General features: G+C 29.9%; 1 protein-coding gene across 1 annotated transcript in view; it reads right to left on the minus strand.

Moving 5' to 3' along the window:
• Positions 1-26,474, minus strand: part of LOC122504527 — a 102,224-nt gene that overhangs the window by 14,607 nt on the left and 61,143 nt on the right. The window contains exon 2 of the mRNA XM_043615679.1: positions 1,038-4,710. Coding sequence (XP_043471614.1) covers positions 1,038-4,692 — 3,655 coding nt within the window. The 5' untranslated portion in view covers positions 4,693-4,710. The remainder of the gene's footprint in view (positions 1-1,037; positions 4,711-26,474) is intronic.

Raw genomic sequence — 26,474 nt, forward strand, 5'->3', positions numbered from 1 at the left:
CAATTTAATGCGATTTTTTAAAATTGGTCAGCCATATTGGATCCGCCATTTTGAATTTTGAAAAACTGATACTGGATTCGTAATCAGCGACCTCGAAAACCCCCGAGTAACAAAAGTCACAGAAATCCATACATTATTTTGTGAGTTATTGTTATTGTTACTAAATTGAGCTATTAAGCATACTTAATTTGTTATAAACAAATGTTATAAACAAATTATTAATTTAGACGTTAATATTCATGAATCTTTATAAAATTTGTTACTCGGGGGTTTTCGGGTATGAGAATTTCGAATCTGATGTCAGTTTTTCGAAATTTAAAATGGCGGATCCAATATGGCGCTCAAATATTCAAAAATTGAATGAAATTTAAATGAAACTAGTTACTTAGGGGGTTTTCAGGGTCGCTGATTTCAAATCCGATGTCAGTTTAATGATATTTTAAATGTCTGATGTTAGGAATTATTTTTTCCGCCATATTGGAGCAGTCATTTTGAATTTTGAAAGGCTGACTTCGGATTCGTAATCAGCGACCCTAAAAACCTCAGAATAGCTATAAAATTTGCAATTTGTAATTTTTCTATGATTTAACATACTTTTTAAGACCTAAACACAAAAAAATGTTCCGATTTTCTTCCTTTGTTTGTAGAAGAACCCATTTTACAAATTGGTAACCATTACCAATTTTAAATCAATGATACACTGAGAGAATCATGGGACTTCAGACTCCCCAAAAAAATATTAATTACGGTTTTCATATGAACCCAAGTTTTGGGAACGTGAGATCCCTTAAGGGACGTCTGATCCTCCGTTTAAAGAAATCTGGACGTCCTTTTGGTGATAACCAAAAGGACGTCCAGATTTCTTTAAACGAATGATCTACAGTTTGAGACGTTACATTCAGTACTTGAATTCACCAGAATTAGAGACAGCTGTAGCCCCACTATCAGAAAATCACAAAGAGCAACGTCTATCACAAGTTCTAAAGTCCCAAAATTCTCTCAACGTCCATATAAATTTCGAACCCAAAATACTTTACCTTTAGGAGTTGATGGAGCATCGTGGATCATCAGTACAGGCGGTTTCGAAACAAACTGTCCAGTACCCACTTGTTTCAATTCAGCCTTTGTTCGTATCTTCGCCGCCAAACCATCGTCCTTATCCCTGATCATATTCTCAAGTCCCCTAGGACTGAGCGAAGTCTCCTTAATCGCTGTCGAATTCATTTTGGATCCATACAATCTTGTCCCGTCCTGAGTAATAGAATCGACGGCTTTCGGCACGTGGAACTTGTAATGCGGCGGAGTGTTACTGTTCCGTTCAAGCAGACTCGCGGCAGTAAATGGCGAGAGATTATGTCGTCCAATGTTCGTCTTCGGCTCGACCGGTGTGACTACCTTATTCTGAAAACTCTGCTGACTGTGATTGACCATCTGTTGACTGTTGAGCTGTTCCTCCCGTTGTTGTTTACTCTCCAAACTGTTGCGAAGCAGACTCAATACCCGTTTATCAGCGCCGGTGTTACTCGGCGGTTCGGGATTGTACGGCATTCGCTGATTGTGACGATAGAGATAATCGATTTGACTCCCGGATGGTTGGGGTAATGAGTGGAGGTTCGATGGTCTTGGAGTTGATTGTGAATAGGAGGATGATGAACTACGTGGGACTTTGGTGTCTTGATAGTTCCTTTTATCACAGAACGCTTGATATCGCGCCGATTCGGACGAATAGGGATTATTCTCGGGTCGAGGATCGTATGTTCCATTTGGGACGACATTCATTTCTTGACGCTTTTGTTCCTCGTGGCGGGCGGCCATGAATTTCTGTTGTATCTGCTCGTCGATTGCCAATCGCCAGGCGTCGACACGAGGTTGTTTGTTTGGACTCGGACCACCGTAGATGGTATCTGCGGGTCTTTTGGTGGGTAGTTTGTCTGATAATTGACTGCTGAAGAACTTCCCTCTGCTGTCGAGGTAATACTTGCTGGACTCGGACGGAACTTCCTGTCGGGGGAATTCCCGATCGGGAATTGATCGCGAGGGATCTAGTGCTGGTGGATAGCGGGAGGATCTGGCTAGGGCGGGATCGCTTGAGTGATAGGGAGATGGTTTGTTGTCGTAGGGAGTGGTTTTGTCGTATAGAGGAGTCTTTGGGTCGTATTGCGCTGACGGGAGGGAAGATTTCTTGAAGGTCGACATATGAGGCAGTGGGACTGTATTTTGTTGGGGGGGAACGTAGATTTGTTGGGAGAGACTTCTTCGGAGGGAATTATCGCTTTTGGGTTGAGCGTGCCTTAGGGGGGTTGAGTTGAAGTCGGGGTAGAATTCCACCTTTGGGGCACAGACAGTGTGGGGTGTTGAGGGTCTGATGTTGTTTCTGGTTCCGTTTGTGTTTCTTGCGTCGAATCCGAATGGTTGGGCAGGTGGTAACATGCTTCTGACGTTTCTGGAAGACACTGCATTGCTGCTACTCACGTGCTTGTCCATACTGGCCTCGTCGTCCTGGGCTGTTGAGTCAGCGGATGTTTTCACCGTTTTGACAGACAAGTCCAAAGGGGACTCTCGTTTTCGGACCGGTAGACCATTGCTCTGGGGTTGTGCCGTAATCGGAAGAGTCGTCGAATAGCGGGACGAATTCGGATAGTAGTCTTTGTAGATATTTTCCTGCGTTCTGGGTACTCCGGAATAGTTAGCAGTCCTGGCAGTAGTGTCCGACGATGGATATTGATTGGCTGAGTGAGTCGGTGCAGAAGGTCTTGAATTCGACATTCCGACCGAGGTGACGGTTGTACTGGAAGAATTACTGCCGTAGTGGCTCGGGGCGACGGTTGTGGCGTAAGTTGGATACGCTCCTTGATTGCCTTGATACCTACTGTAACTGGTCGTTACATTCGTGGTTCTTCCATTGATTGGCAGAACGTGGTTCATTGACGAAGAACCCACTGGATACTCCGCGACGCGTCTAGGAGCCGGCATTGTCGAATTTGGTGGTACCATCGGTTTACTCACTTGCGGTCTTTGTCTTGGTACCGCTTGCGACTTACTGATCGGATCCCTTGAATTTCGGTTCTGAAACGATAGATTTCCGATCGGTGGGAGATTGTGCGTGTTGCCGGGCCTTTGAACAGGAGTCGGGGCCCTGTACGATCCGTAGTTGGCGACTTCGGCAGGGTTTCTTTTGACATCAGCTCCGTTGTACGTTGTTGGTTTGATTAGCGAATTTTGATACGCCCCATTGCTGCCTGTTGTCGAGCCGCTTTGTATCGATTCCACCTGCTGTGGATACACCCGTCCAGTTTGTGAATAATAGTTTGAATGTTGCGTTGGGAGAGTTTTTTGAAAGGAATGGTATGAAGATTGATAGGGATTGGGATAATTTGAGGCTGTTTGATAATGTTGCGAGGTAGGCGGATAGGACTGCGGTGTGGATCTCGAGGGTGGTGGATACGGCGGTGAATGTGGTTGAAAATTGTTAGGCGATGGTGTTGCCTGAAGAACGGGGACCTGTGGTGAATGTCTCGATGCTGACGTATGGTGACCAATTTCGTGTGATGATTGTGGATTGTAGTTAGTTGCATTTTGAATCGGTCGAGCAGAATATGTTTGCGGCACATTTCGACTAGAAAGCTGATGAGCTGACGGCGAAATTGATGGTGGATGTGGTGACGGAATGTGCGCCGGAATATTATGTGGCGAAGGAATGTGACTTGTACTACCAGTAGCTATGGGATTACTAGTAAATTGTGGATTTACCAACGAGTTTGCAGTGTTTGCCGAAGAGGAATGTCCATCGGTGGAACGTCGTTGGGTATTGGTGTAATGATTCTGTGGTGACGCTCCATAAACAGAAGGGCCTCCCACTAGAGTCTGAGTTTGGGAATACGGGGGAACTCGATGCTGATCCTGTTGAGAGTGACTCGAGGTTGGAACAGACATGGGACCTTGCTCATTGGAACTTCTGATGCACTGAACAGTATTTGTGGGAGCAGTGTTCGTCGGTTGGTACATTGAATTCTGTGAGAACGGTACCGGGGCGCTTTTCCGTATATCCGGATGATGATATCTTGGGTAGTACTGAACCGTATTGCGTTGAGCAATTGAAGAACTGGACGTTGATCGATCGTTCTGATAGGACGTGTGCGGATCTGCAGAGGGATATGAATTTCTAGCAACGCTGTTTAGTTGCTGATAAATGGGAGCTGGCGATTGTGACTTGGGGGGTTGCATTTGGTGCAACTGGGAATCGGTGGCAGGAACTGTCGATGATGGTTCCTGTTTTTGTTCCGTCGAGCGTGGTTTGGACGGTAGCATTTCCGTTAATGTGGAAGATCCTGGTTCCATGGAGGCTTCCTCAGGCCTGGTGTCTGGTACCTCAACCTTGGTTGGTTGAGGGGGATAAGGTTCAACTGGTCGCAGTTCATTTGACCCGGATGGATTCCAATAAGAGGTTGAAGACTCCTCAGCTTTTGTTTCGGAGTACACCTGTTGATCTCGATTATTGCTAGTGGTGACCATCGATGCCACCGCAGGTGTCGTGATGGAGGAGGTAGTTGTCGATGTTCCATTTTCAAAGGACGTTGATGTCGTCGTCGTTAAATTCTCCGTCAAGGTAATAGCACCTGCCGTACTTGGCACTGGCAGTCCTTGGAAGTACTGGCGAGACACCTCCAATACGTTCGTGTAGCTCACATCCATGTCACACTCACTGCTAATCTGAAATCAGAAAAAAGAAACTTGTCAGACAGGATGCGATAAAATTTAAACTATGAACTAACATTCTCGCAAACTCGAGTCGTTTATGTACAATTATAAATTAATATAATAATCTGCGCCCGGTTATGAATGAGTTATTAACCTCTTAGTGGCGGTTATCCTACATTTTGCTCTCGTGGTAAGATCGCTTCGTCTCCCAACCTTTGCGCTTAGGCGCCGACTTATATAGCCTCCGGATCGCGACCTGGAGGGGGTCTGACTTTTGGAGGGGCGACGCATGCTCCGTAGCGTCTCGGACGTTACGCCAGGACCGTACCTACAATTTTCGTGCCCACTACCACTAATAAATTTTAAAATTAACCAAAATTGTTTCTAACAATAACTACAAAACAAAATTTACAATAAAAATAGTTAATTTCATAAATTTAACTAACTATTCTTTCTCATTGCGGGATCGCTTCAAAAAATAGAAATTCTCTTCAAAGGCAGAATTTAATGACAATGTCTAGGTTATTACATCTCTAATTTCTCTAATTAGATTCCTTATTCAACAATCTGCAAAGACTGTTGATCTTATTTCTCTTCCTGCAAAATCTTTGTAATTTAATCTCGTTTACTCCATTTGGTAAAACTACATCATCTTCTCTCTAATTTAGATCAAAACCCAAATTAATTATAAGCAAAGAAAAGAAAATTGCCAAGAAATGAAAAATTAAATAAATACAAATTACAGCGAAAGTGTCATAAAATTTCCACCGGGGAATGAGGAGGGAAGGGAGAGAAAGTCTAAAAAAAATTGTAAGCCTACAACACGCGAAGCCATACTATGGTTTTGTAAAAGAAGACTGTATGTCGGCAAAGAGGTAGGAATCGATATGGCGCACCCCCCTTGACTAACTTGTCAGAGTTGCTTTTCTACTCTTTCCCCTCTTGAAAAGCCCCAGTTCTTGTCACCCTAAAGCAGAAAGTTCCATTTTTCTTCCTCATTCATCAAAATAGTTTTTCCAACTACAAAATCCTTTATTTTAAACCCTCTCGACCTTCAAACATCCACCCCCTTTAATCTACTCTTTCTATGATTCTTGAAAAAGAATTATTTCGCAAGTTTTTTTTTTAATATTTCACAACTTTTGACAAGCAATTGATAATAATATTTCATTTATGAGAAAATATTTATTGCGTACGAAAAAATATTTAAAATAATAAAAGAAATTTATCGTATTTTCTTATCCTTCAGTTTCAATTAAGTCTCGTGGAATTTTCAAGTTCGTTAATCACTTTTTAAATCAAATAAGAAGCGGGTAATAAAGTTGAAGAAAAGAGAGCAATAATAATAGTTCGAAAGTTATTACAATGACATTAAAGTTATATTTATTAGGAGGCAGTATAATGACTCGATGGAAATAATATTTGAAATAACAATGACCTCAAAATTTTAATAACAGCTGAACAATTTTGTGACAATTAAAAATAATGACTGAAAAAGTATAACCGATAAGACGTAATAACTAAAAAGATAAAACAAGGACTACAAAGTTAAATTACAGTGCGACTAGAAAGGTTTAATAATGTTAAGGAAGGATAAAACGATAATGAGAAAAATTGATAATGATCAAATAAAGTGGTTAGAAAGTTTTTTAATTATCGATTAAACTACTTCAGTTAATAATTAAGAAATATGTGCGAAAATCGTGGTTATGAACATATATTTTTCGAAAAAATATGTTTTTATATTTATAGTAAAAACAAATCTGCTCTGTAATGTTAAAATTTAATTATGAAATTCTAATCGTTTTAATTGATTATAATTTCTTCTTATTATTTGAATACTTAAAAATAAAAAAAAAATTTCAGGAGGGCTTCTTTTAATCGACATTTTTCGAGGGTAATAAATTGAAGTACGATCTACTTTATAAAGGTAATGGCTCATTTTTATCTTTTATTTCCTCGTCCATCTGATTCTCATCAAGTCGCCATCGACTTTTACTCGGTTATATACTTTTCTGCGAGTCGGGCTTCCCTGACCTCATTATATGTTTCAGCTTAGATCTCTATATAGTACATATGGTTCGTATCAAAACAGTAAAGTTTCAATTTTATCGATGCAATAAAAAAAAATTCTCTTATTTATTAATTAATTAATTTAAAGAGAAAATTACACTTTTAATTAATATTATTTTCACTAACTAGTTTACAATTTATATTATTGTAATACGATTATTTTTATATAATAATCTAATATTATTATTATAGAGAAATTAATTATTAAAAAATAAATAATTACGAATTTAATTAAAAACTGGATAGGTACATATAATTAACTGAGAATTTTTTTTTTTAAACATCAAGTATCAATATTTATATAAAAGTTAGTTTTGCTTTTATTTATTTAATTGGATATAAAACCACAAATTTGAAAACAAGAAAGGAAAGACAGAGAGAGAGAGAGACTGGGTTTGAAAAAAAGTTGTGTTTGCTTCAAGTATTTAATTACCTGATAAATTTCTGCCTTGGAGGGTTGAAAGATTACAAGTTCACTTTCAGAGGTAGTAGAGATTGTAAGGGACGTGGATCAAGCTTTGCTGAGTTGGCGGTTAAAAGAACTTTCCCATCAACAAAATCGACGTCATAAAAAAGTCTAATTTAGACTGGCTTGTTACCTCATTATTTTTTATCCTTTTCCCAGCCAACTGAGCCATACTGATCAAACGAATTAGTAGCAAAATTCTTCATTTGTTAAAATTTATTAAAAAAAAAACTCGTTCCTTTTTTTAATTTCAATACTTTTTAATTAATGGAAACTTGTGCAACATTTTTTTTACCACAAATTGAGAATGTTCTCGATAATTTTGCTCTAAAATACCTTCTCTCTGTTTTTTTAAATAATTTTTTTGTATTTAAATAAATATCTCCTTATTTATAAATAGTTTTTCGTAATTATTATGTTTTTAATTTTGCAGATAAGATTTTTTATGATTGACAACATTTTTTAATTTTTATGAATAATTTTTAAAGTTAGTAAATTAATAACCATATAATCAAGTTAATTTTTTTTTACTTTTCCCTTTAGTTATAATTAGATTCTTAGAGTTTATACACTAACAATTAAAACAGGATATTATGACACTTTCTAAACTCCTTTTTTCCAGTCCCATAATTGTTCTATTTACAGTGCGATATTATTTGTCAAGAGTTAGATAGAGGTAAAAAAAAAATGAGAAACAAGACACAGGTGCAATTTAATTGCCATAGTAATGAGTCTCAATAAACTTTACCTTCGGTAAAATTAGAAAAAAAAGAAATACACTTCAATGAATAGAAGCATTATTTTTATTGCTAATGGAAGGATTTTCTTTAACAATTCTTTCTCGATTTCTTGTCAAGTTTTTTTTTCTTCTTTTCAAGAGTGTGCAGTGGAATTCACATCGAATAAGGAATGCTTAACAGACAAGTCCTTGAATGATAATGATTCATTTATACAGGTAGCACGTGAACCGTGCAAGGACAAGTTCGAAGTCTCACGTTTTCACTAATAAATCGTTTATGTTTTTTTTTTATAAATATAGAAACATATTTGTAACGTTACAAAAATGTATTAAAATTAGCAACAACAAAAAATAGAAAAAAATTCTAGATCGATTAACAAAGAATTAAAGGGGCGGTACTGTTATTGGCCACGCCTATTTTTGGGCGGGACTAAAACAGACCAGGTTCTTTCTGGGTGGGACTATGATTAAGCACGCCTAGTTGTGGGCGTGGCAAAGACTGACCACGCCTATTACTGGGTGGGTCCATGGCTAACCACGCCCAGTCGTGGGCGGGACAAAGATTGATCACGCCTATTACTGGGTGGGTCCATGGCTAACCACGCCCAGTCGTGGGCGGGACAAAGATTGATCACACCTATTACTGGGTGGGTCCATGATTAAACACGCCCAGTTATGGGCGGGACAAATATTAACCACGCCAAAGGGGGTGGTACTATTATTGACACTGTCCATTTGTGGGCGGGACAAAGATTGACCACGCCCATCCCTGGGTGGGTCTATGATTAACCACGCCTAGTTATGGGCGGGACAAATATTAACCACGCCAAAGGGGGTGGTACTATTATTGACACTGTCCATTTGTGGGTGGGACAAAGATTGACCACGCCCATCCCTGGGTGGGTCTATGATTAACCACGCCCACAAATAGGCGTGGTTAATTTATGAATTTATATATGGGTTAATTTTTTAAAACAGAAAAGAAGGTGGAGCCAAAATAGATGATTCCAACAGGAGGCGGGGCTTATTAACCACGTTGAAAATTTGTCTAAACCACTTTTTGTAGTCTCATTATAATAAAAAAGTACTTTGGAATAAAATTATGAAAAATATCAACTTTTAAATTGAACTAAAATCAAAGTGGTGATTTAAAAAACGCAAGAGAGAGGAAGTAGATTACTATTCATCTTCATTAGGGGAAAATTGGACAAAATAACGGATATCAAATAAAAAAATTGTTGACTTTTAAGGAAAAATGTTGAATTATTGTAAACGAAGGAATGATTACTTTGCAATTTTAGAGGCATTAAAGTGATAAAGATGGGAAGCTCTGAGAAGATTTGCGTTCAGGTTTTTGCTTGTCGACCGCAGCTGACAGACCGTGCAAAGTCTCAATTTCTCGGTTAGAAGAGAGAGAAAGAGAGAGAGGGAGAAAAGGAGAGAAAAAGATAAAGAGAGGGAAAGAGAGAGAGAAAAGGAGAGAAATGTGGAATGAGAAGAGCAGAAAATAGCGAGCACAGACTGTCGGCCTGTTTCAGTCATAACGGTTCGTTATTTCTTACACAACCTAGAGTAATCTTGCAGCACCGTTTCATCCAATGGTTTTGACAGCAAATTCTCCATTGTATGTACTTCACAAAAGACAAAATGCGCTTTTCAAACTATCAGCTTAAGTTATTTTCTTACATTCACTGCTTTTTACAGGGAAGTAAAAAACATTTTCTTCGTTTCATAAGTAGTTTCCACTATGTTCTCTTTGGTCAAAACTTAAATTTTTCAGCGAAAAAAATAAATAAACAACACTAAATTTGTGGAAAAAAGAGACACGAATATTTTTTTAACTACAAGAAACCTTTGGTCTGATTAAAACTTGTATTTACTACATCGAACAACTAAACTAATAAAAAAAATTTAATTTCTTGTCTGACTAAACCCGGGGTTTACTACTGTAACAACTACGTCACAATCAAAATAGTTAAAAATTCCATATTTTACGTAGAAATTGTTTTCAAAAAAATATCTAAATTAAATAAAATTTACTCAATTTTGATACTAAGGTAAAATTTAATATTTATACTAAAGGGAACATGATTTGGTTAATTTATGGAATTTTCCTTCAATATTACCGCAATATTCTCATCATATAATTGTACTATTCACACATAGACTTCTTGTATAGGTACATAATTTTTTTTTAGAAATATGAATTTATGATTTAATAAAACGAACATAAAAAAAACTAAACTCCTGTCAGCGATTCTCCAACAGTTGCTAATTTGTTCAGGTGACCCAAATCTACCAAGTGCAGTCACGCTCGAAAGGATTAAGCGAACCTGGTAGAAATGTAATCAACCCCTTTGCCCTCCAACAGCGAAGGGAAAACCACACAATCCTGCAAGTGTCGTGCATGAAAACGACAAAACTCGCAGCAATATTATTCGGGGGAAATTACAACCAAGAGAAACTGTAGAGGAGATGGAAACAAGCAATAAAAGAAAATTACGAAATGCTCCTCCACACTTCTCACATAAAATGACAACCATTCCTTTTTTCAAAATTAATTTATTTTATTCAAATAAATAAAAAAAAAAATCTCCGCACAATTCTTATTGTCGTAGTGATTTTTTTTTATATATTCATTCATAATATACCAATCATGAGTATAAAAATCAGTTACTACTGATTTTTTTACTATTGATTGAAAAATTGAGTTAAAGTTTAAAAAAAATCTACATGAACTAATATAAAAGTAAACACCAAAGTTTCAGTTAGTTATTTAATTTTTCTTCTCTTTTTTTTCGATGTGATACCTTATTTTAATGAATTTCTTATTTCCATTAAGTGCTAAGTGAATATATTCAAGTCTTGAGGGATCAAAGTTTACCTTAAGGATAAATTCGAGATTGTGCTTGGCTCTTCCTGAAACTTTAGGAAATCTTGTCAAATGATCTAGACCAGCGGAATTTCTCCTTCTGTGGTTTCCGCCACGCGCACGTCTAAGCAGAACTAGAAATTCATGAAAGTCAACCACCATCTCTTCAACCTTCCACTTCAAAAGTTTAAGCGACCAACTGAATTCTTAAACTCTCTCGCTTTCTCTATTATAGTCACTCCCGCATTTTTGCGCAAAATTAAAAAATAAATACAGCATTGAAAAAATTTTCTTTACTTCAAAACTATAAATTACTCTCACATTTTTTTTAAGGATATTAAATTGAAACAAAAAACGTATCAAAAATGTTGCTTCGCAACACTTTTCATAAGTTTTTTGTCTCAATTTGATATCCTTAGAAAATATGTGGCTCTAAATAATAGCGAACAAAAAAAAAAAATAAAACTAAACTCTATTTTAAATTAAAAATTTGTTTAACTCAGAATTATTTATACTATACTTATTATATAATTTAGAAAATTGTCTGACTATTACTAGGTTTACTACTCATATTTAAACAAAAAAACTTTCAAAAGTTGCAATGTCTGACTGATAACTATCTCTACTACTGCTCTTTTTTTACTACAAACAACTGAATTGAAAAAAAAAAATTCTGTTAAGTCTTAACACACTTGATGTAAATATTTCTGTCTGACTAATGCAATGTTTTACTACTGATAACAACATTTCAAATATTAAAACGTCTGACTAAAATTAAACTTTACTACTAATATCAAAACTAAAATGAAAACAATTTTGACGCTAACCAAGTCTGACTAAAAATTTTTTTATGTTACGTCTGACTAATAATGACTTATACTACTGAAAAATAAAACTTAAAATTGTCCGACTAATACTGTCTGACTTATACTGACATTTACCACTAATAGAAAAAATTGAAAATATTCAATTTTGCCTAACTAGTAATGACTTATACTACTGATTACAAAATTAAGAAAATTGTCTGACTAATACTGACATTTACTACTAATAATAGAAAAAAATTTAAAATATTTAATTTTACCAAACTAATAACGACTTATACTACTGATTATAAAATTAAGAAAGTTGTCTGACTAATACTGCCATTTACCACTAATCTCAAAATCGAAAATATTCAATTTTGACTAACTAATAATGGCTTATACTACTGAATACAAAATTAAGAAATTTGTCTGACTAATACTGACATTTACCGCTAAAATAGAAAAAATTGAAAATATTCAATTTTGCCTAACTAGTAATGACTTATACAACTGAATACAAAATTTTAATAATTGTCTGCCACAGTAAATCTTGAGGTATTAAAAAGTGTTGCAGATTAAATTAACACCAAAGGAGATTAAAATAATCAATTTTGGTGTTATTTTTTACAATGATTTTAGTTCATTAAATTTTTTATAACTATAAAACATGAAGATATCGATAACTCCAAGTCTTCGACTCGAAATCATCGATTTCTTCATATTTTATTCATAATTGAAGATGATTAAGTAATAAAATTATTATTTTATATTATAAGAATATTATACTGCATCAAAATTATTTTCATTATTTCAATTCAATTATTATTTTCAAAAATTTTTAACTACAATTTTACTTTATATCAATTATTTTTAATAATTTTCGAAAAAGTTCTTTAGCAATTTTCAAATTCATTTGTTTACAATATTCAATTTCACGAAATTTCAATTATTCCTAAATTCTTTAATTAAATGCATATTAGAAAATAACAACTTCAAATAATTTAAAAAAAAATTCAATTAAACTTTTTCAAAAAAATTAATTCCAAAATTCAATTATTATTTCTAAAAATTCACGTTATATTGCTTTTAATATTCAATTACAATCTAAAAATTTAACTGAAATTCAATTTTAATGAAAAGAAAATAAATTTTTATTAGAAAATTCTACAAGAATTTAATTATTTAAATGCAAAAGTAAATAATTTATTGAATAATTGAATATTTCTCAAAATTCAATTCTCATAAGGAATTTTATTAACAAATTTTTAAATAATTAAATTATTTTGTCGAATTTTATTAAAACTTGCATGAACATAATTACTTTTTTCAAGGAATTCAATTATAATTGTTATGGAAAATAATTGAAACGCTACGATGAGTTTTATTATTAGTAAAAACAATTGAATCCTTAAGAAGAATTTTATTACTCTTGAAAATAATTGAATTTCTGCAATAATTTCTAACTTCTCTAAAATTAAATTTTCTTTCTAGTGTTTTTAACTAAAATTCTTCAATAAATCCATTATTTTCAATAATTTTTAAAAAAGTTCTTTGAGAATTTTCAAATTTATTCGTTTACAATTCAACTTTACAAAATTTCAATTATTCGGAAATTCTGCAATTAAATGTATATTGAAAAATAAGAACTTGAAATAATTTCAATAAAAATCTTATTAAACTTTTAAAAAGAATTAATTCTACAGAATTGTCTGTCAAAAATATGAAAAATTAAGAATTTCAATGATTTTAATTTGAAACTTTTTCAAAATTTAATTATTTCTAAAAATCCACGTTATAATGTTTGTAATATTTAATTTTAATCTAAAATTTTAACTGAAATTCATTTTTAAAACAATTTTTTTATTAGTAAATTCTATACGAGAATTCAATTATTTAAATACCTACAAAAATAAATAATTTATTAATTTTCATGTTTCTTGAAATTAAATCAAGTTGAAGTCCACAACGTTGATCAACGAAAAAAATTCTTCACTTAGTAAATTAATTAAAAATGACGCAGCAATATTGACACAAAAATATTTAGAAAAAAAAGATTGATATTTATATTTTGATAATAATTATTTTACAATTAAATATTAATTTAAAAATAATACTTGAATGCATTAAATAAATTTTTTTCGTTCATAAACGTTGTGGACTTCAACTTCGTGAAATTAAATTCTCATAAAAAATGTTATCAACAAATTTTTTTGAATCATTAAATTCTTTGGACGAATTTTAATAAAATTTTTAGGAATAATTACAATTTACGAGGAATTCGACTAAAATTGCATTAAAAATAATTGAAATTATGCAATGAGTTTTATTATTTATGAAAATCATTGAATTCCTAAAAAGAATTTTATTATTTATAAAAATAATTGAATCCCTGTAAAAATGTTATTATTTATGAAAATAATTGAATTATTGCGAAGAAATTTATAAAAAAAATTTGTAAATAATTGAATTCCTGTAAAATTTTTTATTATTTATGAAAATAATTGAATGTTTGCGTAGAATTTAATTCAAATTTTTTTTAATAATGGAATTCTTTTGAAAAATTTGATTGAAATAGTAGATATGAAAAATTATTAAATTTTAAAAAACTTTTGAAAATAATTGAAATTTTGACAAGAATTTGATTAAAATTTTGTAAAATAATTGAATATCAGAGAAGAATTTTATTATTTATAAAGAGAATTGAAATTTTGACGAGAATTTTTTAAAATTTTTGAACACAATTGAATTTAGTAACTATGTTACTAAGTTAGTTAGTAAGTTAGTAACTAAATTACTAACTTACTATTCTTCCTAGAGGAGCTAAAATTCGTTGAATTTTTACAAATCGTTGACTTTCGTGTTTTATTTAAAGTAAAATTTCATTCATAGTTAAAAATAACACCAAAATAGATTATTTTAATCCTTTCTGGTGTTAATTTAACCCTAGAGGGATTAAACTGTTGCAAATTATTTTAATCCATTTTGGTGTTATTTTAACACCTCACGTTTTACTGTCTGACTAATACTGCCATTTACCACTAATCTAAAAATCGAAAATATTCAATTTTGACTAACTAATAATGGCTTATACTACTGAATACAAAATTTAAACAAGTGTCTGACTAATACTGTCATTTACCACTAATATAAAAATTACAAAAAATTTTTGTTGACCACTACAATTTTTTTACTTGCAATATTTACAAGTATAAAACAAAAAAATTGAACTTGCGATACCGATACAACAATCGCATTCTTCGGAAAATTGGAACTTCAATGAATTTACAAGCTCGCTGTTCGGGAATGTGCAATATTCTCGTTATTTTAGAGTTTACGACGGTATTTGATGCTTTTTCCGTCCCTATATATGTATACAAATATAAGCCCAGTGGTAGATTATAAACGTCATTTCGAACGTTGCACACCGTCGCTTATATAGCGTCGATCAAAGTATTCCTCCATTTAATTTCCTGTCACCACAATTCGTTCATCATATGACATTAAATATATACGTGCATATATAAATAAAATGAAGCGTCTATTCAATATGTAAATTTTGTTTTTCTTACAAAAAAAGAATAGCACAATAGAATATTGAATCGCAAATCACAAACATCGTAAACAAATAATATTTTTTACACTTAAAAGTATTTTAGATTGGTGTCAACGCTAAGCTTTATAATTTAGAAAATCATTGCGAATGATAAAAGTATAATAAAATTCTTAGCAGAAATTCAATTACATATTCAAAAATATTTAAAAATTCTAGTTAAAATTTCAATTATCTTTAGAAATAATAAAATTCTTCTCCGAAATTCAATTATTTTCAAAAATTTTCCTCAATTCAATGATTTCCAATATCTACTATTTTCATAAAATTTTCCAAAAAAATTCAATTATTAAAAAAAAAATTTAATAAAATTCTACACAAACTTTTAATTATTTTCAAAAAATAATAAAAATTTCACAAAAATTCAATTATATAAAATTTTTTTATTTTCTTCGCAATATAATTCAATTATTTTTTGTATTTAAATAATTGAATTCTAGTAGAATTTTCTAATAAAAATTAATTTAAAAATGAATTTCAGTTAAAAACAAATGAATTTGAAAATTCTTAAAAAAAACTATTTCAAAAATTATTAAAAATAATGGATTTATAGAAAAAATTTTTGTTAACATTAAAAAAAAAATTAAATTTTGTAGAAGTTACAAATTATTGCAGAAATTCAATTGTTTTCAAGAGTAATAAAATACTTCGCAGAAATTTAATTATGTTAAAAAATAGTAAAGTTCTTCTCAAGAATTCAATTATTTTCATAAATAATAAAACTCAATGTAGAATTTTAATTATTTTTAATACAATTTTAATCGAATTTCTCGGAAAATGTAATTATTCTTAAAAATTTTATTAAAATTCATTAAAAAAATTGAATTTTTTAAAAATTTATTGATGAGAATTTGAATTTTAAGAAAAATTCAACTGTTCAATAAATTATTTATTTTTGTATTTAAATATTTGAATTCTAGTAGAATTTTCTAATAAAAATTGATTTAAAATTGAATTTCAGTTAAAATTTTAGATAATAGTTGAATATTAAAAGCAATAACGCGTGAATTTTTAGAAATAATTGAATTTTGAAATTAATTTTTTTTTTTAAATGTAATTGAATTTTTTTTTATATTATTTGAAGTTTTTATTTTCTTACATATATTTAATTGAAGAATTTACGAATAATTGAAATTTGTAAAATTGAATATTGCAAATAAATGGATTTTGAAAATTGTAGAAGAACTTTTTTGAAAATTATTTAAAATAATCGACTTAAGAATTTTAGTTGAAAATTCTTGTAAATGATTTTATCACTCGGTCATCTTTAATTATTATAAAAATTTAATTTATAGTTTTAAGTAAAATGTTCTCTTATTTGACTCGGACTGGTTATATTATTGTCAGTAATTGGTCCGTAATTTGTCATATAAATCAAATGTAATTTTTAATTACACAATAATATAAAGTTGAAAATTAAATTTCACGAATTTAAATTCTTTCTATAAATTAAAAATCACTAAAATTTAGTAGAATTCATGTAGAAATTCTATAGAATCATTCTAGTGAAATTCTGTAGAATATTCACTAGAATTCATATAGAATGATTCTAGTAAAAATTCTATACAACTTTTTCAGCTGGTTTTGCAAAATTTTGACAATGGTACATATTAAATTTATAGTCTAGAAAACGACCGCATAAGCAATATTGTATATATTATTAGTTGTTCGCCAAGGATTCAAAGTACAACTTTTATAATAAAATATTTTCTAATATTGCGAGGCAATATTGAGCTGAAACCTTTTGGGTACGTATTTATACGTATATATATGTATACAGAAAGACACAGCAAGTGCGGGTCACTTTGCAATTTTATGCAGTGCAATAGCCGCCCTCTTGTGTGCAATCCCTTGTCGAGAAACGTGTTTATACACAAAATACGCGCTACTCGAACCACAAACCGCACGCGGTTCATTGCTTTGGATGTGTTCAACTTGCTCACTGAAGAACCCAAGCAGAGAATTCCCGCAGTGCATTAGACCCCGATATAAGTATAACGAACTGTATATATTCAATTTTTGCATTAACAGATTTTTTCCACTGTCGTTACATTTTTTCTTTTTTTTTTTGCCGAACAAAAGTCAAATAACGAAAATTTATCAAAATTACTTCTATGTAGATAAATTTAGTTCATTGATATTTTTATCTGAATTAATTGTTCTTTGAAACTATAATGGCAATATTTTATCACTCTAGGGGTAAAAAGTGGCTATTTTTTCACTTGGGGGACAAAAAATGATCTTTCGAATGAAATTGGTAGTAATTTATTGCTCTAGGGGCGAAAGTTGGCTATTTTTCCACTTGTGGGACAAAAAGTGTCTATTATTGTACTGTCGAGGCAAAAATTTGATCTTTGGAATTAAAATAGCAATATTTTATCACTCTAGGGACAAAAGTTGGCTATTTTTTCCCAACGGGTACAAAAAGTGATCTATGGAATTAAAATAGTAGTATTTTATCACTCTAGGGGCGAAAGTTGGCTATTTTTCCACTCGGGGGACAAAAAGTAGTGTTTAGAATGAAAATGTCAGTATTTTATCGCCCAAGGGGCAAAGAATGACTATTTTCACTTGTGGGACAAAAAACAATCTTTTGAGTTAAAATGGTAGTATATTATTGCTCTAGGGGCCAAAAGTGGCTATTTTTTCACTTGGGGGACAAAAAAGTATTTTTGGAGTTAAAATTGTAGTATTTTATTACTCTAGGGACTAAGGTTGCCTATTTTTTCACTCGGGGGACAAAAGCAGATCAATGGAATTAAATTAGCAGTATTTTATCACTCTAGGGACCAAAGTTGGCTATTTTTCCACTTGTGGGACAAAAAGTGACTATTATTTTATTCTAAAGACAAAAATTTGATCTTTGGAATTATATTAACAGTATTTTATCACTCTAGGGACCAAAGTTGGCTACTTTTTCCCTCCGGGCACAAAATGAGATCTTTGGAATTCAAATAGTAGTATTTTATCACTCTAGGGGCGAAAGTTGGATATTTTTTCCCTGGAAGGACGAAAAGTGATCTTTGGAATGAAAATGTCACTATTTTATCACTCTAGGGGCAAAAAGTGGTTATTTTTCCCTCCAGAGACAAAAAAAACCCGCTTATTCTTCTATTTCAAAAACAAAAAGCGAATATTATTACGAAAAATAGTAATTTTCTATTTTTATTTTTTGAAAAACTAGGAAATCTATCGATGCTCTGAACAAAAGTCTATATAGTTCATAAAGCACAAAATTGGGACAATTACTGCAAAAATTTTTTTGAGAAAATTCATTTCCCGCTTCTAGAGTTAAAAAAAATAAAAAAAAAATTCTCATGCACAGTTTGCGAGTTGACAGGCGCTCTAATTTTGCAGCACGCGATAATTTCCATTGAGCGTGATTTGCGAGGTCATTCTCTTATTGGCCATATAAAGTCAACGTAAACGTGAACACGCACGCAGAGATTGAGAATCGATGATTCAAAATATTAAAAATATGTTTATTTATTTTCAACTTTATAATTTTTTTCTATATTTTTTTTTAATTTTACGTATTTTTCCAAAATACAAAATTTTTTTTACTATTTTAATTTCTATTTTCTTTCATTTTCAATTTTTTTCATCTGCATTATTTAAAATTTTTTACTATTTTCTTAGTTTTCTATATTTTACTGTTTCAAAAATTTTTTATTAACAATTTTTTTTTTATAAAGTAGTTCAAAATAAAAAAAATATAATTTTTAACTTTACCACTCGGTAGTGATCGTTAATCTCAAAGTTTTATTTATCATAAAAATAGTCATTAGTTATGCATTTAGTAGAAATGATTGATACAATATTGAGAAAGTGATTGTTAATCTCAAAGTAATAAAAATAAATTATCACTAATTAAATTTAGTGGTAATAATTGATAAAATTGAGAATTGAGAAATTATTTTTTTTCAATTGAATTGCAAACGTAGAAAAAGAATTTAAAGAGAAAAAGGAAACATGAAAAAATAGAATATTAGCATTTGTGAGAAAATATATGTATAGTTTGAAATATATTTGTTTATACTGAGAAACAAGGCAAGAATTTTATGATTGCAGTATATCCACTTTCACCTGACCGAAATTATGTATGTTCACCTCATGAAGAGTTACGAGCATGCGCTTCAAGTGAATTTAATTAAATATTTGCATTCAACTTAATCTCGACCCTCTTTTTCTTTGTCGCGCTATATATCGGCTACTTTTATAGCCTTCCACTTCATTCACATATTGCACTTGGGTCAAAATAATCATATTATTTCCACAGAGATAATAATGACATACACACATTTGTTATTCTAATATGACACTTTTAATCTCTTTTAATGTATAATAGTAATAATTCTTTTTACTGCTATTTCACATGCAACTTTAGTTTATAGCCTTTATACAAAATTATTAAATTTAATTCCTTTGTTTTTATTTTATCCCGCATTTTTTTTTTTTTTTTTTTAAATAAATTTTAATTTATTTAATTTTGTTTTTATTTTTTTAATTCGAATTTATATTTATTTGCTAAATAACTAAGTTATATTCTCCCCCCCCCCTTTATATCCCCCCACCCGGGGGAAGGGATTCCACTTTTTTCCCAAAATGAAATTTTTCAAAAATAAGTTTAGAATAAAATACAAAAGAAACTTTCAAATTAAAATATTTTTTTATTTTCTTTTAATTTTTACAGGCTTTGTACTAATCTACTAAAACCTACTATTTACTATTTTTTTACGATCTGCTAGTATTTTGATATTTTTTTTTTAGATTTATGACACTAAAATCTACTTTTTTTCTATGTTTAAGAATTTGCAATATTTTAAATTTGCTAATAGTTGAAATAAAACAATTATTTTCAAAAATTTAAATAAAACTTTAAAAAAGAATTTAAACATTTTAATAATTATTTCAAACGATTAACTACTTTTAAAAATTTTTCGAAATTCAATTATTATTTTTAATTTAATTAAAAAATTTTCCAAAAGAATTCAATTATTTAAAAGAATTGAATACCGTTTTTCGCAAAAAATTCAATTTTTTTTACAAACAATAAAATTCTTCTTTAAAATTCAATTATTTTTAAAAATTTAATAGAATTCTAAAATTCTTCGAAAAAAATCGATTATTTTTATAATTAACAAAACTCATTGCAGAATTTCAATTATTTTTAAAACAATTTTAAATTAATTCATAAAAAAATCTAAATTATTTTTAAAAATTTTATTAAAATTATTAGAAGCGTTATATTTTCGATTTGTATAGAAATAATTTAATTTTAAAAGATTTTTAATTTGAATTCTTTGAACAATTTAATTGTTGTAAAACTGTAATTATATTAATATTTTTATTTGTAGGTAAACAAAATGATTATAATTTTGAATAATTTTATTTAAAAATTTCAACAACAAAAATGATTGAATTTTGGAAGAATTAGTTTTACGAAGCCTGTTATTAATTTATTTATTATTTTTTATTAATTTTATTTATTATTTTTCATTAATTTTATTTATTACTTTTTATTAATTTTATTTATTTGCATTTTATATCCGAATGTAGGAGACGCTTTTTTATAAAAGCAGTGATTCTCTACGTCGAGAATGTAATTTCGCGAACAAAAAAAAAAAAAATGTTATGATAAGACAGGTGACAACTTTGTAAAATGTTCATTACTTTATTTCAAGCGAGTGTGAAATTTCATCTTTTCAACCTTTCGCTTTAAAAGATTTTATTTCATTTATTTTTTTCCCACTTGAATAATTTTTCATCGTAATTTTTTTTTTATGCTTATGAATCTTATTTGAAAATAATATTCCTGCAATGAATGCTCATTCATCGTGGAATTGTTAGTCAAATAATGAGATATTATTAAAAATATTTTATCTTTACCGCATATTTAAATTAAATTAGAAAAAAATATATAATTATATATAAATATAAAAAGATGAAAATAAATCGCGAAAAATCACAGATTATAATAAAAAAAAAATTGAAGATAATATTAATCTCACCAATAGTAGCAGTCAAAATGGTACATAATCGAGACTTACCTAAAACAGAAAAAATAGACAAATATTAATTATTTATTAATTTTTCTATAAAATAAAATATTTCTATAAATTCTATTTATAATTTTATATTTAAATTTCTATTTATTTATATCCGCAAAAAAACTGTGAAGGTAAACTCAATTGAATTTATTTCTTTCGGATTCGATTATAAATTCAAATCAGAATTGAATTATTAAATTAATTAATTAAAAAAAAAAATATCGAAAAAAAGTTTAAAATTGAAAGAACATTATTCTTCCCCGAAATGTTTACGAAATCCTAAGAAAAAGTAGTTAAATATTAACTTAAAAGTAGAAGAAAAAAAAATTTTCTCATTGTTTGCACCGCGTGAGTGCAATGAACGATCTTTGCGATATTTGAACCTTCACTTTGGCTCGTATAAGTTGGCAACAGTGACACTGTAGCGGAGAATTTATCGCCGTCAGGCTGCCTGAACAGAAAGCTCTCTCTCCCGGAAAATCCTTTTCCCAAGAGACGTGCTAAGAAACCGAGAGAGAGAGCGAGAGAGTGGAGGATAAGAACGCGACCGCACTTCCGGTTCTTATCAGATTGTTTTTATCGATTTTTCAAAAAACACGTTTCACGAGCAACTTACCTACTTTACCAAATTACATTCCTCCCTCTATTAAACGTAACTTAGCCTAATTAAAAAACTCGAATTTACAATAAAATAGGAAGAAAAAATGTAAAACGATTTTTTTACAATGTGGAAATAAAGTTTTCCAGTTCTTCTTTAATGTTGTATTTGCTAATTTTATTTTCAAATAGAATTCTCCTTGTGGACTTCTCCTTTTTACAGTGTTTCAACCAAGGAAGGTGCGCGCGCACCGTTTGGTCATTGGTTCCGCGTGACGAGAGTGGGAGAGGACGCCATACCCCCACCACTCTTAAATTGCGCTCGCACGATCCAGGCAGACTTCGCACTCGATAATAAATTTTAAAAAAGTAGCAAAAAATAGCTTTCAAAACTAGAAAAAGTAGTAAAAACAATAACTATCGAAAAATTAAACTTGAAGACCAAAAAAAAAAATCGTTTGTTTACTACTTCGTTATTATTAAAATTCATTATTACTTTTTTAATAATATTCATAAAATATTTCTATAGGGTCATGGAAAAAGTCGAAATTTTGTCAAAACAAAATTAAATTTTTGTGGCAACCTTAAAAGAGAAATGTTTTCCTATAAATATTTCAAACAATGTAAAATTGTTGTCTAAACAAGAATCAGATTAGAGATTCTAGGGACAGAGAGAGAGAGAAAGAGGGGAAGAGAGAATTCCCGCAAGAATCACGATAGAGAATATCGGCAATGAAATTCAACCTGTTCGTTAATCCAGTATCCGGTGGGATGACGGGAAGCCGGAGAAAGCAACCCGTTTGCATTGCGTGTTACGCGAGGGATGATAAACGACTTCAAGTCCCGTTTAATCCCTGCATTCCCTCGGCCTGTTTTCCTCATTTTGCTCTGTATGGATTTACATTCACACACACAAACTCACATAGAGAGAGAACGAACAGGCAAGTACAAAAGCCATCGTTAGTAACTTCACCCCTCAGCCAAACTTGTTCACAGTTTACACCCTTATACCCCCGGACCACTTGTTCTGGGTCCACCAATGACTTCGACCCTCACCACCACACCTACTGTGTACTCTCTCTCTCTCCCTTTCATCCCCTTTTCGATGAGAGACCCACCATCGTATTTCGCGCTCGCAACCAACGTACGCATTGTTCCTATTAATTAAATATGACGAAGCAAATTATCAAGTGCTTTGCGTTATTAAAATGCATAATTCTCTCTCTCTCTCTCTCTCTCTCTCTCTCTCTCTCTCTCTCTCTCTCTCTCTCTCTCTCTCTCTCTCTCTCTCTCTCTCTCTCTCTCTCTCTCTCTCTCTCTTTCGAAGAATTTAGAATGTAGTCAACTATTTTTTTTTTTTTTTTGTTATTAAACGAAACACGAAACAGTAATTCTTGAAAATAATTCATACTAACATTTCGTTGGGAAATAGAAAAAAAAATGGAAAATGTTTTGCAGTTTTGAAAATAAACTAGCGAGGAATGAATTAATTGCTTTTTTAGTTTTTCGGTTCTTTGCGGACCGTGCGCGCGCAACTGTAGAGTGGTGGGGGTATGGCGTCCTCTCCCACTCTCGTCACGCGTGACCAATTACTAAACGCTGCGCGCGCACCTTCTTTCGTCTAACCATTAAATCTGCAGACTTCATACTCATCTATTTTTTTCTTTAGTTAAATTTACTACTTTTTTCCCATTTACTACTATTTGGATATTTTTCTTTAAATTTGTGACACTAGAAGCTACTTTTTTGTATGTTTAACAATTTGCATTACTTTAAATTCGCTAAATAGAATAAAAAAGAAACATTAAAATAACATTAAAGAATCTTTGTCTGAATGTCTTCGTTTTTGTCTTATTAGAATAAAACAATTATTCTCAACATTTTTAATAACATTCTTAAAAACAATTTTACACAATTTAATAATATTCTTTTAAACGTTGTAGTAATTATTTTCAAAAAATTTTCGAAATTCAATTATTTTCAAAATTCACTATTATAGAAAACATTTTCCAAAAGAAATCAATTATTTAATGAAAATTTTCTATAAAATTCTTTTGCAAACATTTAATTATTCTCATAAATGATAAAAATTTTCACAGGAATTTAATTATTTTTATAAATAATAAAACACTTCTCACAAATTCAATTACTTAAAAAAAATTGATTCAAAGTCGTTTCTAAGATTCAATTATTTTCATAAATATTAAAATTTTTCACAGGAATTCAATTATTTTTATAAATATAATAAAACACTTCTCAGGAATTTAATTATTTGAAAAAAATTTTAATCAAATTCGTTGCTAAAATTCAATTAATTTTCATAAATAATAAAATTTTCATAAGAATTCAATTATTTAAACAGAATTATCATGAAATTTTTCGAAAACATTCAAATGTTTAAAAAGTTTTTCATAAAATTCTTCGCAAGAATTGAATTAATTTTTTTTTTAAATAAAACTGTTCTCAAAAATTGAATTAACTTTAAACATTTTAATAAAATTTGTCGCAAAAAATCAATTATTTTCATAAATATAATAAAATTTTCTCGTGAGTTCAATTATTTTTAAACAAAATATTCATAAAATGTTTGGAAAACAATCAATTATTTAAAAAGTTTCTTTTATAAAATTCTTCGCAAGAATTCAATTATTTAAAAAATATTTAATAAAGATCTTCGCAAGAATTAAATTATTTAAAAAACTTTTAATAAAATTCTTAAAAAGTCAATTATTTTAAAAACTTTTTTTGAAAATTCGATGCAAGAATTCAATTACTTTCGCAACTAATAAAACTCATCGCAGAATTTCAATTATTTTTAATACAATTTTAAATGAATTCTTTAAAAGAAATGCAATTATTATTAAAAATTATTTTTAAATTCTACAAAAAAATTCAATTATTTAAAAAAAATTTTAATAAAATTCTTCCTAGAAATTTAATTAATCTTAAAAATTTGGTGAAATTAAATTATTTTCAATACTATTTGAATAAAATTCTCCAAAAAGCTTATTTAGAATAAATTCAGTTATTTTTAATATAAAATTTTAAATGAGTTCTTCAAAAAATGCAATTATACTTGAAACTTTTATTAAAATTCTTCGTAAGAATTTAATTATCTTAAACATTTTTGATAAAGTTCTTTACAATTATTCAATTTTCAAAAATAATCAATTATTTTTTTCTCTATTTAAATAATTAAATTCTAGTAGAACTTTTTAATAAGAATTGATTTAGAATTGAATTTCAGTTGAAATTTCAGATAATAATTGAATTTTAGAAGCGTTATAGTGTTAATTCTTAAAAATAATTAAATTTCTAAAGATTTTTATATTTAAATCTTTGAAAATTTAAATTATTTTAAACTGTATCAATAATAAAATTTTTATTTTCAAATAAAATGATTAAAGTTTTGAATAATTTTATGTAAAAATTTCAACAAAAAAATGATTGAATTTTGGAAGAATTACAGTTGCAATTGTTATGAATAGTTAAATTTCAAACAAGCTTTAGGTACATTGAAATCATTTAAAATATTTTAATTTTCGTGAAAGATCTTTTGTTTGTTAAAAAAGAAAAATTGAATTAAAAACCAAAATTTTGTAAGAAATTTCAGTAAAATAAGGCCAAAGTCCCCCTAAGAGATCATAAAAAATTATTCCTTTTGGACCAGTTGCGTTTGCTCAGAATTTGTCGAGAGTTCTGCGCAAGCGCTGCAACTAGCGCTACTACTAGAAAACTTCTGGCGGGAAATTTCAAACCTTTAAAAATTTTAATCAAGATCACAAAACTATTTAATATAAAAGAAATGTACGAAAGAAATAATTATCAACTTTACGAAGAAATGAAAATGTAAAAGTAATAAAAGAAAAAAATTGTTAAAGTAAGAAAAGAATGAAATAAAATATAAAGGAAATAAAAGAACAGAAAAGAAGAAAAAATAAGTAAAAAGTAAAAAAATAGAAATAAAGGAAAAAAATAAGAAAAGAAAAGAAGAAAAAATAAGTAAAACAAGTAAAAAAATAGAAAAACAAATAGAAAATAAATAGAACAAATAGAAACATTAATAAAAGGTAAATGTAACAAAAAAGCAGGAAATGTTAAAAAGAAAATAAAAAAAAACTCCCCTTATTAACAAAAAAGGAAATTTCTTTTTTTTTTGTCAAGATAATTGAATTCGTAAGTCAATTCGGAAGCAGGTTGTGTTCTGTTAATATAAAATCGATATATCGTACGCTGGTTGTATATTGCCTTGACGTAGACACCCCATCGACATCGAGCGGGCTTTAATAATAACCGACTACGTCGGTCTCACTAAGGCTAGACTATTTTTAGCAATTCCCAGTTCATCGTGACCCACTCTATGCCATACAATCTATTAGACAGCGATCTAGCCAACCACTTTTCAATGGCACTCGCGTAAAGTTCACGCTCGATTTATTTCGTCCGATTAAATACTTTTTCAATTTTTTTTTCCTTTTTTAATGTTCGAATCGTTTTTTTTTACACTTTTTTTTCTCCTCTCGCCATTCCAACAACTTCTCGATTATCACCTGCCTCTCATTT

This window comes from Leptopilina heterotoma, unplaced genomic scaffold (assembly GCF_015476425.1).
Source record: "Leptopilina heterotoma isolate Lh14 unplaced genomic scaffold, ASM1547642v1 Lhet_303, whole genome shotgun sequence".
Lineage (NCBI taxonomy): Eukaryota > Metazoa > Arthropoda > Insecta > Hymenoptera > Figitidae > Leptopilina > Leptopilina heterotoma.